We start from the raw sequence: 11998 nt of genomic DNA, 5'->3' as shown, positions 1-11998 counted from the left end.
TTAATAATTTAGAAAAAAAATATTTTTTTAATTGCTTTTCAGCCTCTTCCCCCCTCCCCTCCTCCGCCCCCGTTCTCCCAGTGGCATTCATCCCACATTCTGAATTCAGTCTGTCTCCGTGCCTGGAACCTCCATCCGCCAGCGTCCCACTGTCAATCAATCTGATTTCCCAACTGTCAGAGTGCAGGATTGTAAATAACAGATCCTAGGGGAGAGGGGGTGGGCCTGGGCGAGGGCGTAGGGGCGCAGGGGAGGGGAGGAGGGGGGAAGCGGCGAGGAGAGGGTGGGTGTGCAGGGGGTTGTTGCGGTCATTCAGGATCAATGCAGCTCCTGGAACTGGCTGCACGCCAGACTTCTAAATTACAGGCGCTGTGGCGACGAGGAGTGACCTGGGTTTTTCAGATAATTAATTTATAAACATTTCGAGGTGCACGGCCCCTGGCTGGGCGAGTTCTCTGGGCTTTTTTTTTTTTTTTTTTAACGTGATCCGATGGGGTTTGGTGTTCCTTACGTGCCCCTGCAGTTCAGAAACTGTCATTTTAAGGGCTGTCCCCTCAGCTGGGGGTGGGGGACAGGGATTGTGCACGTGGGAGTGTGGCTGGATATTCAGGCACCGGTGCCTGCCTTACTGCCAGCAAAAACAGCAGCTGTGCAAGTGTTTCCACCCCAGCCACGGGGCTTCAGCCCTGACCATCACCAAAATGTTGGATGATGTGACTGAGGAAGCTCAGGCTGGGCTAATAGAGATGTGAGTTTCTGGTATTTCCAGAACTGAAGGAAAGCAGCATGGTGGTATAAAGGAAGGCAGGGAGATGGGAAGTCTGTCATCACCAGGGTCATGCATTGTTCTTACGGTAACCTGGCTTTACAAATTCCGTTGTGGGAAGAGGAGGGATGTGCTGCTGGACGTGTGGAGGGCTTTGCAATCTCAGTATGCAAGCTGATCCTGCCCAGGGTGTGTGTTCACTGAGATAAATCTCCTGCTCCTGCTGTCCCCAGCTGTGTTTTGGTTTCCTTTTGCAGCCTGGTGCATGATGAGCACGTGAGGGAGGTCTCCTCTGAGTATGCTTTTGTGTGTGTGAGTTTCCTGTGTACTCTGTGAATGGCAGCAGAGGTTTTGTTGTGGGATATAAGTTGTGTATGGGGTGTTTTTATATAGATACAGGGACTAAGGGAGTCCTGATGATTAACTGGGAGAGAGGAGCACTCTGGAAAAGCTTCTCTCGGTGTGCCTGGTATGGGTGCCCATGTCACCAGTGCTTCTTGTTCTCTGAGCAGTAGCACATCAGCTGTACCTGCATCACCTGCTCCTCCTTGGGGCTTGCTGTGATCCCCTTTAGTGGTGCCTGAGGTGATTGTGGCTATGCCTGCACTGTCCATCACACAGCCCCTGTGTGGGCAGCTTGTCTGCGCTGACACCCGCCCTGGAGAGACTGTACAAGTGTATAACCTGTCACTGCACAGGTGTCACTGTAGGGTGACACAGGTCACAGGTTCTGCAGTGGTACCAGGGCAGCACAGGTTTAATGAGGGGCGCATTTCTGACCTGCAGCTGATGTCTGATGGAAGTGTTGTGCCTGAGGCTGGAGGGGCCCCTCCTGTACCCCGTCCTCCTCTGCTCTGTGGCCAGGCCCTTCCCGTTCCTACAGCAGAGCTGTGCCAGGCAGGTACAGACCCTGCAGGGCCAGCCCTCACCCCTTGCCCAGGTGAGGCCACAGCATCCCCCAGGATGTGGGTGGCTGACTGGGGGGGCCACCATGTTTGGGAAAACAGCCCTGGGTGCTCCAACTGCTGTGACCCTGCTGCCAGGCTGTCCCTGGGAGCAGGGATGTGTGTTCCTGGGCAGGGAGTCAGGTGTGGATTAAGGGGCTGCCCAGGGAAGTGTGGCCCCCTGTTCCCTGCATTCAGCAGCAGCTGGAGGTGCTGGGCTGTGTTTTCGGGGTGGATGCTGTCCCGACGGGGGCAGAGCACACGCGGTAAGCTCCGCGGCCCCCGGGGGAGCCCCCATAACCTCGGCGGAGCCCAGCGGGGGCTACGGGGGGCGGAGGGAGCGCGGCAGGGCCGGGGCAGGTGCCACCGCAGCTCCGCTCAGGACCGACCCGGAGGCTCCGCGCCCGCGGAGAGGGAGCAGAGGGCAGTTTGGGGAGATCCTCCCCGCATCCATCCATCCATCCATCCTTCCCTCCCTTTTTCCCCCCTCCTTCCCTCCCTCCTTCCCTCCGGCAGGAAGGCAATTAAACAGCAAATCCAACCCCCCCCTCCCCTCCCTCCTTCCCTCCCTCTCTCTCCCTCCCGTAGTTGCACAATTTCCTCCGCTGCCAAACTCCCTCGGCGGCGGAGGCGGATCCCGCCAAGAGCAGCCCGAGCCCGCTCCGCCGTGTGAGTACCGGGGCAGCCCCTGCCGGAGCCCCGGAGCCGCGGGGATGGATGGCACGGGGGGGGCATCAGCTGTCGCCCGAGGGGCTGCGGGCACGGCCGGGAGCAGCCCCGGGGCAGCGCTGTCGCCCGCGGGGAGCCCGGAGCATCCCCGGAGCAGCCCCCGCGGCGGGGACGGGCGGGCAGCGGGTGTTTCTTCTGCCCGTCCATCCGCGGGGCTGGGGCGAGGGGAGGGGGTTTGTGCGGGGGGTCGATGCCGGGGCAGGCAGCTCATCCCTTCCCTCCTCATCCCAGATCTCCTGCGGGCGCGGCAAGAGGTGGCGGCGGCGGCGGCGGCGGCGCGGAACCCCGGCGCGATGGAAGCGCACATCCCCTCGGCCAGCAACTCTTCCAGCCAGCGGAGGAAGCAGGGCCTCCCCCAGCACAGGGACACCCACTTCCCCGAGAGGTACCGCGGGGGCGGGGTTTGGTGGGGGGTGTGGGGCTTCGCGCCGGTGGCACCCTCGGGAAAGGCTGGGAAAGGCTGGCAAGGGTGTCCTGGGGGTGCAGGAGGGGAGGGAGCGCCTGGGCCAAGCGTTGGAAGAGGCTGCCCCGGGAAGTGGTGGAGTCACCGTCCCTGGAAGTGTTCGAAAAAGTTGTGGATGTGGCGCTTTGGGGACGGGGTTTAGCAGTAGACAGGGAAGTGTCAGGTTAACAGTTGGACTCAACTGTCTTGGAGGGCTTCTCCAGCCTTAAGGACTCTGTTGTTCTGTGCAGTGCCCAGGGGTTGGGCAGGGTTGGTTTGCCCAGGTAAGGTGTGAGTGTCTCCCCTGGGTGTTGTGCAGGTGCAGAGGTTGGTGGGGGGTGTTCTGTCCCATGCTGGGGTGTCTGTATGGAAAAGGGAGTGATAGATGCTTGGGCACATGTGCATCCACATCCAGGTGAGCAGCTGTCTGGCTGGAATGATCCCAATCCTGCCCTGGATCTCCAGAGCAGATGCCACTTTAACCTCTTCTTTGGCCAAGAGCAAGTTAAGGTGTTTAACTTTGCAGCATCCCTGGATGAGGAGAGAGAACAAATGCTCTCAGATGGAATAGAAAGAGAAGTTTTCTTTTTTTAAGGAAAAGAGGCACAGCTTGCCTTTACCACTGCTAGGAGTGCTGGAAAGCTGATATTCCCCCCACCCTCCCTTTCCCCCCAGGAAATTCTAGCTCATTTATCTTGCTCTGTGCCACGAGCCATTCCCTCTGCAATCAAGAACTTCAGAGGGAAATTAAATTAAAGCTGTGTGCATTTCTGACACACAGGGATAGCAGAGGCGGGAAAGGGCCACAGGGATGCAGAGGCTCAGGATATCACGGGACAAGCCGTGAAAGACTCTGGTATTCAGACTTTTTTTGGCTTTCCTGAGGGGGTGGGTGCAGAGCAGGCTGCACATCACTTCTGTAGCACGTGTATGTATGTGTTGAGTCCAGAGTTTCCCCCCCACATTTATAGCCTTGGAGATCCTTCTTTTTTTTTTCTTTTTCCCCTCCTGTTTTCTCCTTCTGTCCCACCAGTGCCTTTGCAATGTGTAGGGGCTGGGCAGACCCGGTGAACCCTTCTCCTCCCGCAGGGTGTACTTTGGCTAACCCGCCTCATAAAGCGCAGCCCGATCCGTGCGGGTTGCAGGCAGACCTGTGAGGAATGCAGGGATCCACGGGTTTCAGCACAGCCAGTCAGCAGGAACATTTCTCCAGCGCTGTGTGGCCTGGAGAGGTGCCAGGCCAGCCAGAGGCCCGGCTGGAAAGGCATGTACGGGAAGGGTGGAGGCTTCTTACGGGGAGGTGCTGCTCGCAGGAGGGGCAAACCGAAAATGGGCTCGGTGTGCATCAGACCCAGGGGCACTTGCCACTGCCAGGCAGGTGCTGTAGGTAATGGAGCTGGGCTAGGCCAGGAAATCTGGTTTGGGAAAAGCAGAGAGAAGTTGCTCACTAGCTCAGGGGACAGAGAGTGAAGGCCAGGAGTTGATTATTGGAACAAACCACTACTTTTCATCTTGATTCGGTTCTCCAAGCAGCCCTGGGAATAGTTGCATTGGTGTGGGAGCGAAATCCTGGCGAGCTGAGGAGGGGGGAGGAACACACAGGGGCACAGCCTGCCTTTGATGTCGAGAGAAACACCTGTGGGACCTTGGAATAGGTCTGCAGGAGTCACTCAGTGTCTCAGTGTCCCTTGTTGCTCAGGTCTCATCTTGAAAGCAAGGTTGTAGTTTGGCATTTGGGAAGGCTTTTGAGTGGCTCAGTTTCAAGAGCAGTGCAGTGTGGTTAAGTTGTGTGGAGCAAGGATATTTGCACCCACTTGTAAAGGTCTGGTTATTTGGCTGTGAGCAAGACCAGCCCATGGCTGTGTTGGTGGGCACGAAACAAAAAAAGCTGGTTTTTGCTTGTTTTTTTTGTTCACTCTGTGGTCTCGTTTCTGTCCAAGAGCTTGCAGGCTGAAATAAGGCTCACAGCAGGTTATCAACCAGGCTGTTGTTTTCTCCCAGCACTCCCAGCTCTGACTCTACATCCAGGACCTGCTCTTATTCCTGGGCAGAGTAATTCTCCAAGGAGCTTTGAGACAAACCATGTTGAAACATCCCCCTGGTGTGGGCCTGGCTGGGCACATCCTGTGCTCCTTTCTTCTGCCATCCCAAGACATGGCAAGACCAGGCTGTTTGTGTTTTCTGCAGCCACCTGCTCCGACAGGGAGGGTGTGGTGAGGTCCTGTGTGGCCAACCTCCTTGGCCAGGCTCTCAAGTGTAAAAATCCTTGGTTAGCAGAGCTGGGGAAACCTGCTGGGAAATGGGAAGCTACCACAGTCATGACTTGGTATGGTTTGTGGATGGACCCATCTCTTGGAGTGTCCAAGGCCAAGCTGGATGGAGCTCTGAGCATCCTGCTCTAGTGCATGGGAAGGTGTCCCTGCCCGTGGCAGGGGATTGGAACTCGATGATTTTTAAGGTCCCTTCCAACCCAAACCATTCTGTGATTGGTTCACAAGGTTGTTAATTCTCCCCAGAGCTCTGCAGCCACCTGAGCATCACTGAGGGTCCACTTGCATCCCTCTGCTCCCACTCAGAAGTGACCTGTTTGGAGCTGTCCTGTGCAAACTGATCCTGGCTGTTCAGCCAAAACCCCCACAGGTGTTTTTAGGAGTGCCAGGAGAAGCTGTGGCCGTGTGTTATGACACAGTCAAGTTCTGTGTGGGGTAATTTCTCCCTTCCATTCCCTGCTAGCCTTGGGTTTTGTGCTTGTCTGCCATGGTCTTTGTCAACAGGGTAAATCACAGCAGCCTCTGTGCACCTTTATTATGAAGGTACAGAATTTTCCAGAGGTTCAGGTGGGCGCTGACAGAGGAGGAGGCAGTGGAAGAAGCTGCTTCATGTTCGTAGGCAAAACTGTGGGTAGATTTACAGCGTCTCCTTTCCCAGGAGCAGAAGTAATAACACATGATGCAGGGGGATGTGAACTGTTTGGCATGGTGTTAAAATTCCATTTCAGCTTCCTATCGGGAGATCTGTGGGGATCAGGTCAGCTCTCAGGTGCAGCAGCTTTGTGGGCAAGAATAATTAGCCACTTCAACCATTATGTCTGGCAAAGCAAAGGGGGGGGAAACCCACACTGGTGACCCAGTTTTATTCATCAGGGCAGTGCTGATGTTTTTGCAAAGACAGGAATGCAGAGAACTTGCCTGATAATGAGGACTACACATACAGTTTTTCCCGTTTCCAGGGGTGAGGGTGGGTCTGAGACAGGGAACAGTGGGAAGGTGGGTGTGTTCAGACATCCACCAACTAATTATCACCCATTTTTGCTGGTCAGAAACAGGCTGGGAGGTTTAATGACACTAAGGACAAGGCAGGCAGTGAGTAGTGGCTTTGAGGGGATGATGCACACATGTACACACAAACACATGGATGTGGATTTTCTTGGACCAGGCTAAAAGGTCCTTTTAGTGGCATGGTGGCCACTTCACCTCTTTGCTCCAGCAAAGAGTTGGTAAAACTGAGACATCTTGCCAAAAGTAGACTCAGGCCACAGGCAGGAGAACCCACTTGGTTTCATGGTTTTGGTTTCCTAGATCCTTCCTAGATGGATTCAGACTCGGATTACGGAGTGCCAGGGCCTGGTGGTTCGTTTGAAAGGATTGTTGAGCTCAGCGTTATAAAAAGACTTGGAAGAGGAAAGGGAACAGCTAAAAGGTGCCACTGTAGCTGCTCCAGCCTGGAGCACTTCCCTCCTCCAAACTGCTGCGTCTCCTGCAGAAATGGCAGATGTCTGTGCCCTGCAGAGCTTCTTGGATCCCACCCCCTGGATCCTGTCTCCAAGCTTTGCTGGCAGAGCGCTTGGTTTCGCTGGGGTCGTTTAGCCTGGCATGTTCTCACCCAAGGTGCTCGTCTGGGTGCCTCTCTGCGAGCAGGCTGGTGTGTGTGTGTGTCTGGAGCCTGGGGGACACTTGTGTTCTCCCCCTGGAAGGAAACTCTTTCGTGCCCTGCAAACAGAAGGAACTGACTGGGTGGGAGCAGTGGGGTGAAGCTCGCTGGCTGAATGTGATGCATCAGGTCTGGGTTAGGAGTTGGGCTGGGGTGGGGATGGGGACCTACCCCTCTCTCGAGCCCGGTCAGAGGAAGGGCAGGAGTTGAGGCAGGTCCTTGGTACAAGCCCTCAGCTGGCTCTGGGGCTGTCTGTATCCAGCATTAGGGGCACTCCAGGACCACAGGCAGTTACAGGAGAAGGCAGGAGGAATGCCAAGGAATGAGAAAGACTGCCTGCCTGAGATGCCATCAGCATCCTCATCTCCAGGGTCCTGGGAAGCTGAGCCCTTTGGCTGGAGTGCTCTGGGAATGGGAGCCACAGAGTCTCAGAGAGGCTCTCATGGCCCTTCCCTTGCAGAGCTGACAGACATCGTGCATCAGCCAGAGGCTTTCTCTGAGCAGAGATGTGCCCAAAATACCCAGCAAGGGTTTTTGGATGGAGTTCTTTCCATCTGCTGTTGCTATGATTTGTTCTTTCACCACCTAATTCCTCCCCCCTGTTTTTTTGGAGGCTTTCCTTTTCACTCCTGGCTCCTTGGGCACATCCTCCTGTGCTCTCTGGGCACTGTCTCTCCCCTCCTCTTACCCACTCCAGCCTTGCATCCCCCTCTCTGCTCTGAATATTCTGATTTTCCGATTTTGCACTGGAGGGATCCTCAGCAGATCCCAGCTGGCTGAATGTTATGCAGAGCAAAGGCCAAAGAGCTTTGACCTGATTTAACTAATTTGGTTTTAGCACCAGTTTGGATTTTGAGGGAGTGACTTCCCCGGGCAGCACAAACCAGGCTGTCTCTCCGTGTCCAGACCTCGTTGCTGCCCTAGAAGGGCAGCTCCAGCGCGTGTCTTTTCCTGCCTGGAAATCCCAAACACCATTTTTAGAAAGTCCCTTTCATTTTATTTATTTTTCCCTTCCTGGCACAGTGTCTGGGGATGGCAGAGCAGCGAGGAGCTGTGTGCTGCCTGCCTGCCTATTACCTCGGGTTTAAAGTGTCTCTTCCTATCAAATGCAGAGCAGGAGAAAGCAGAGCTTTCATGCATTCTTTTTTTTTTTTTTCCCCCCCTTCTTCCATCCGTTCTAAATTTATTTCCATGCCTTGCCGGTTTCAATCTGCATTTCCTGACCCTCTCACATCTCCAGTCACAGCCTGTGCTCCGAGCCTTCCCTTGGAAGCTTGGATGGAGTCAGGGGGGGAGCATTGCTCTGGGCTTGGGAGGATATGATGGGGTTAAAGTGAAAGGCTTGGTTTTAACAGTATAATGTGTAACCCCATAATGACTTTAAATATTGATTATTTGAAGGCCATTAGTGCTTATTGTTAAAGAAAAGTCAATACTTTTTAAGCCTTGTGAACCATTTGTCTCCTGTTAAAGGACATATCAAATTTAGCAGCATGCAGTGCAAATCCCCTAATACCCTGCTCACAAGCCTCCAGCTGGCATATTAGGGGGGGAAAAAAAGAAAAGGGGGTTGGGGGGAGGAATATGCAGTAACACAGAACTGCTCTCTGCAAGGTAAGGACAAGGCTTATCAGATATAATTGCCAGGGGCTAAATTCAGGTTCTCAGAATATGGGGCTGTAATTCTGCCCTTTGAGTGGTGGAGGAAGAGGAGGAAGGAATTTAATGGAGGGGTTGAAGGCTGGTACATACCTGGGAAAGGATGCAAGGATTAGTGTTGTGCTGCATGTCTGTCTAAAAGCACAGCAGCCTTTGTTAAAGTCTCCGGGGCTTTTTACTCCTCGGGTTGCCAGTTCTTTTCCAAGCTGGCTTGGAAGCAAATTGGCTGTATCTGCACCAGGCAGCCTGGGAGGGCTTCCCAGCTCCGTGCCAGGACACGACCTGGTGGTACTGCCTCCCTCCTGTGCCAGGTCTGCGTGCCAAATACCAGGCAGATGGGCTGGGAGGGAGCAGTGGCAGGCTCCAACAGGTTCTGTGTCCAGAGGGTTGGGTTTGTGGGATGGCAGGAAGCGTCTGTCCAGGGTCTCACACGGAGGTGAGATGCTCCTCAGGGCACTGCAGCAGGAGCTGTGGAGCAGCAGGATGCCTGCAGGGAGAAGAGTCCCTTGTTTCCTAAATATTTATGAGCACGCCTGCTGGCTTTTTGAGCTCTGTGCTGCTGGGGATTGATGCTGAGTGTCGAGGGGGACAACAGGAGAGGTGCAACGACCCCTTCATGTTGGGCCATCTGCAGCCTCCCTTCTCTGACTTCAGGCCGGGCTCCAGAGGTGTGGTGTGGGACCTTGGGCTGCTCTTGTTCCTTGGCCTCACCAGCAGTGCTTCCCTGTGGTGGGATTGTTTGGTGGGGAGCTCCAGGGCTGCTGAGAGGACAGTGCCAGGGTCTCTGTGGCACGGTGACAGCACGTGTGAATGCACCTCCCTGAATTTTCCAAGCCTTTGGCATGTGTGGAACGGAGGCAGCACCTGACTTCTCAGTCTGAAGTCACCCCTGCTGTGCTCAGCCCTGTTCCTGCCACTGGGATTGGAGCCAGGAGCTTTGTCCCTTTGCTGCATCCCCTTCCCCACCCGGGCACCCCTCACTGGCCAGCCCAAACCAGGGGCTGATCCCAGGCCCCAGAGGGCAGGGAAGCTCCGAGGAGAGGTCTGAGGGAATGAACTGCAGAGAGTCTCAATCAGATGTGAATTCCTGAGGGATCAAAGTTATGCCCATTAGCACAACATTAAAGCATAAAAACAACCTCTGATAAACACCGGGCTGCCACCAAAGAGGGAACCATTTATTTTCCGGTGCTCGGTCCTGATCCCCATCAAACACTGCCCTTCCTGGGCACAGACTGTGTGTTCTTGGCCAAAATCAGGAAGCTCCTTTGTTTTTTTTAGCATCCCCTTTGGGCTGCCCCCACCTGGGGCTTCGGGACCCTCCTGCAGGACCCCCCTTTTCTGCATCTTGACGGGGGCGAGGCTGCTCGCCCGGCCACCGAACGGGTTAAAAGCGACTTGATTTCCCTAAATTGCTTCTTATAAAACGAACAGCACGTCTGCCCGGGCTCGTCTCCCCGTGATTACAGCTAATTACGATCGAGCGGACACCTCGGAGCCCCCGTCACGCCGCTTTAATTGTCCGTTATTCATCCGCGGGCTGTCCGGGGTGGCAAAAAAGCACTTGGCAGCCCCGGCGACCGGGGGGCCTCGGCTAATTGTGAGGCCTCGGGGATTAGGGCAGGTGATTACACACTTCATGGTGTAATTACATAAGCATCGCTTGGCTGCTGCCCCGGCTCGGAGCCGAAGGTCAGGCGCTGCGTTACCTGAGATTAATTGGAGCTGCCAGCGGAGTGCGAGGTGCTGGCGGAGCGGTTATACGATTAGCATTAACATTTCAACAGCGACCGATCGATCCGTGGCTCTCCTCCAGACACAGCGAGCTGTGCAATTAGTTTAGAGGAGAGCTAGGGGAGGGAAGGAGGAGGAGGAGGAGGAGGAGGAAGAGGGGGGAAGGAGAGCCGTGGAGGCAGCCAGGGGAAGGGAGAAAGGGGAGGAAGAGATGGGCGAGGGGGTAAGCCAGGAGGAATTTTGGAGGGGGATCTCAGCCGTGGATCAGCGTTTTGTAGTGGCTGTTGCACCGAGTGGGGGTAAAACCACACTGGGAACATCTCTCCTTGCCCACCTCACCCCCTAAAGAGTCCTTATCTGGCTTTTCACGGTGTTAATCCAACCCCAACCGCATGGGACAGCTGGGAGTCCTCATCCCACCCTCCCATGTCACCCCCCCTTTTGAAATGGGCAGCGTGGTTGTGCATGTGGTCTGTTTGATGCAAAGTCACAGGCACCTTCTGGCTCCCTTTCTCTTGCCCTCCAGTCTCTCCCGATGCAGATTTTACAGGGAGATACTGTAAAATGAAAATAAACGGCACAGCACTTGGCTTTGCCTCTGGATGCCCTGGTGAAGGTAATAATGTTGTAAGTGGCCATCAAAAGGAATTAAGAGACGTGCAGCCGGAAAGCAGATTTGCTTGCAGGCTCCCAGGGCAGATTTGACTAATGGAAGAGACCTTGGCTCTTATTCCCTTCCTGCCTTTTTTTTTTTTTTTTTTTTCTTTTTCTTGCCTTTTTCCCCCCCTGCTGCAAGCAAGTGCTACCTGCCTTGCTTCTAGGCATTGTCCCCTTCCCACCACTCAAACCTACCTCCTCCAGCTGACTTACCACCTGGCATCTGCTCTGCCCATTCTGACCAACATCACCCACCCCTGCTCCAGCAAGGCTCCTTCCCGCTGGCCCCATGGCACTTCCACATCCACCTCTCCTGCCTGTGCCTCCTGAGCCGGGGCCCTTTGGATGGAGCCTCCACCAGGTTTTCAATGTACTCTTTTAATTTCTGATTTCTGCAGGGAGATATCGCACCCACCGCCTCTGCTCTCACCCCAGAACGCTCCCCACATTGCCCTGGGGCCCCACTTGAGACCTCCCTTCCTCGGGGTGCCTTCGGCGCTGTGCCAGACGCCAGGTGAGTGCACAGGTAACGTTTGTGGGCAGCCAGGGCGGGCTGAGACAAACTGACCTCCACCCAAACAGCCCAGGCACACTTTCTGTGTCTCCCCCTGACTGTTGTGCTGGCTTCACCCTGGTTTTGCAGCAGTAGGAGCAGTTGCTTTGGCTGCCCATTTTTAGTCTCCACCAACCTCCCTGTGTCCTGTGTTTCAACCACAGGCTGTGCTGCCGTGGGAGTGAGGATGGGCTCTAGAGCAGAAAGCAGCACTCAGTTGCCCTTTCCTTTCTAAGCCAGCCCTCTGGAGAGCTGGCCTGAAGTAGCAAAGAGTCAGTGCTGAGATAAAATAACCCCAGAGTGCTGTTCTCTCTGTCCCCAGGTTACGGGTTCCTCCAGCCGGCACAAGCGGAGATGTTTGCACGGCAGCAGGAGATGCTACGAAAGCAAAACCTGGCCAGGTGAGAGTGGGAGAGGGCTGGATTTTTCCTTCCTTTCCCATCAGCAGTGGAGTGGGTGCTGTGTGGGGTGAGTAGTGCCCAGGTGACAGAGCAGTGTCCAAGTGAGACCAGGGGAAACACTGTGTGGGTGTGGAGCACAGATAAAGTGGGACTGACACACAAAATTCTCCCAGAAGGAAGAAG

The 11998-nt window shown here is 55.1% G+C and overlaps 1 protein-coding gene across 1 annotated transcript in view; it reads left to right on the top strand.

The window, feature by feature from the left end:
- Positions 1–11998, top strand: part of SAMD11 (sterile alpha motif domain containing 11) — a 107708-nt gene that overhangs the window by 81563 nt on the left and 14147 nt on the right. Inside the window, exons 8-10 of the mRNA XM_050322220.1 lie at positions 2671–2824; positions 11260–11375; positions 11737–11815. Coding sequence (XP_050178177.1) covers positions 2671–2824; positions 11260–11375; positions 11737–11815 — 349 coding nt within the window. The remainder of the gene's footprint in view (positions 1–2670; positions 2825–11259; positions 11376–11736; positions 11816–11998) is intronic.

The sequence above is a fragment of the Myiozetetes cayanensis genome, unplaced genomic scaffold (assembly GCF_022539395.1).
Source record: "Myiozetetes cayanensis isolate MyiCay16 unplaced genomic scaffold, myiCay2020 scf28, whole genome shotgun sequence".
Classification (NCBI taxonomy): Eukaryota; Metazoa; Chordata; class Aves; order Passeriformes; family Tyrannidae; genus Myiozetetes; species Myiozetetes cayanensis.
This window is presented reverse-complemented; position numbering and strand designations above follow the sequence as displayed.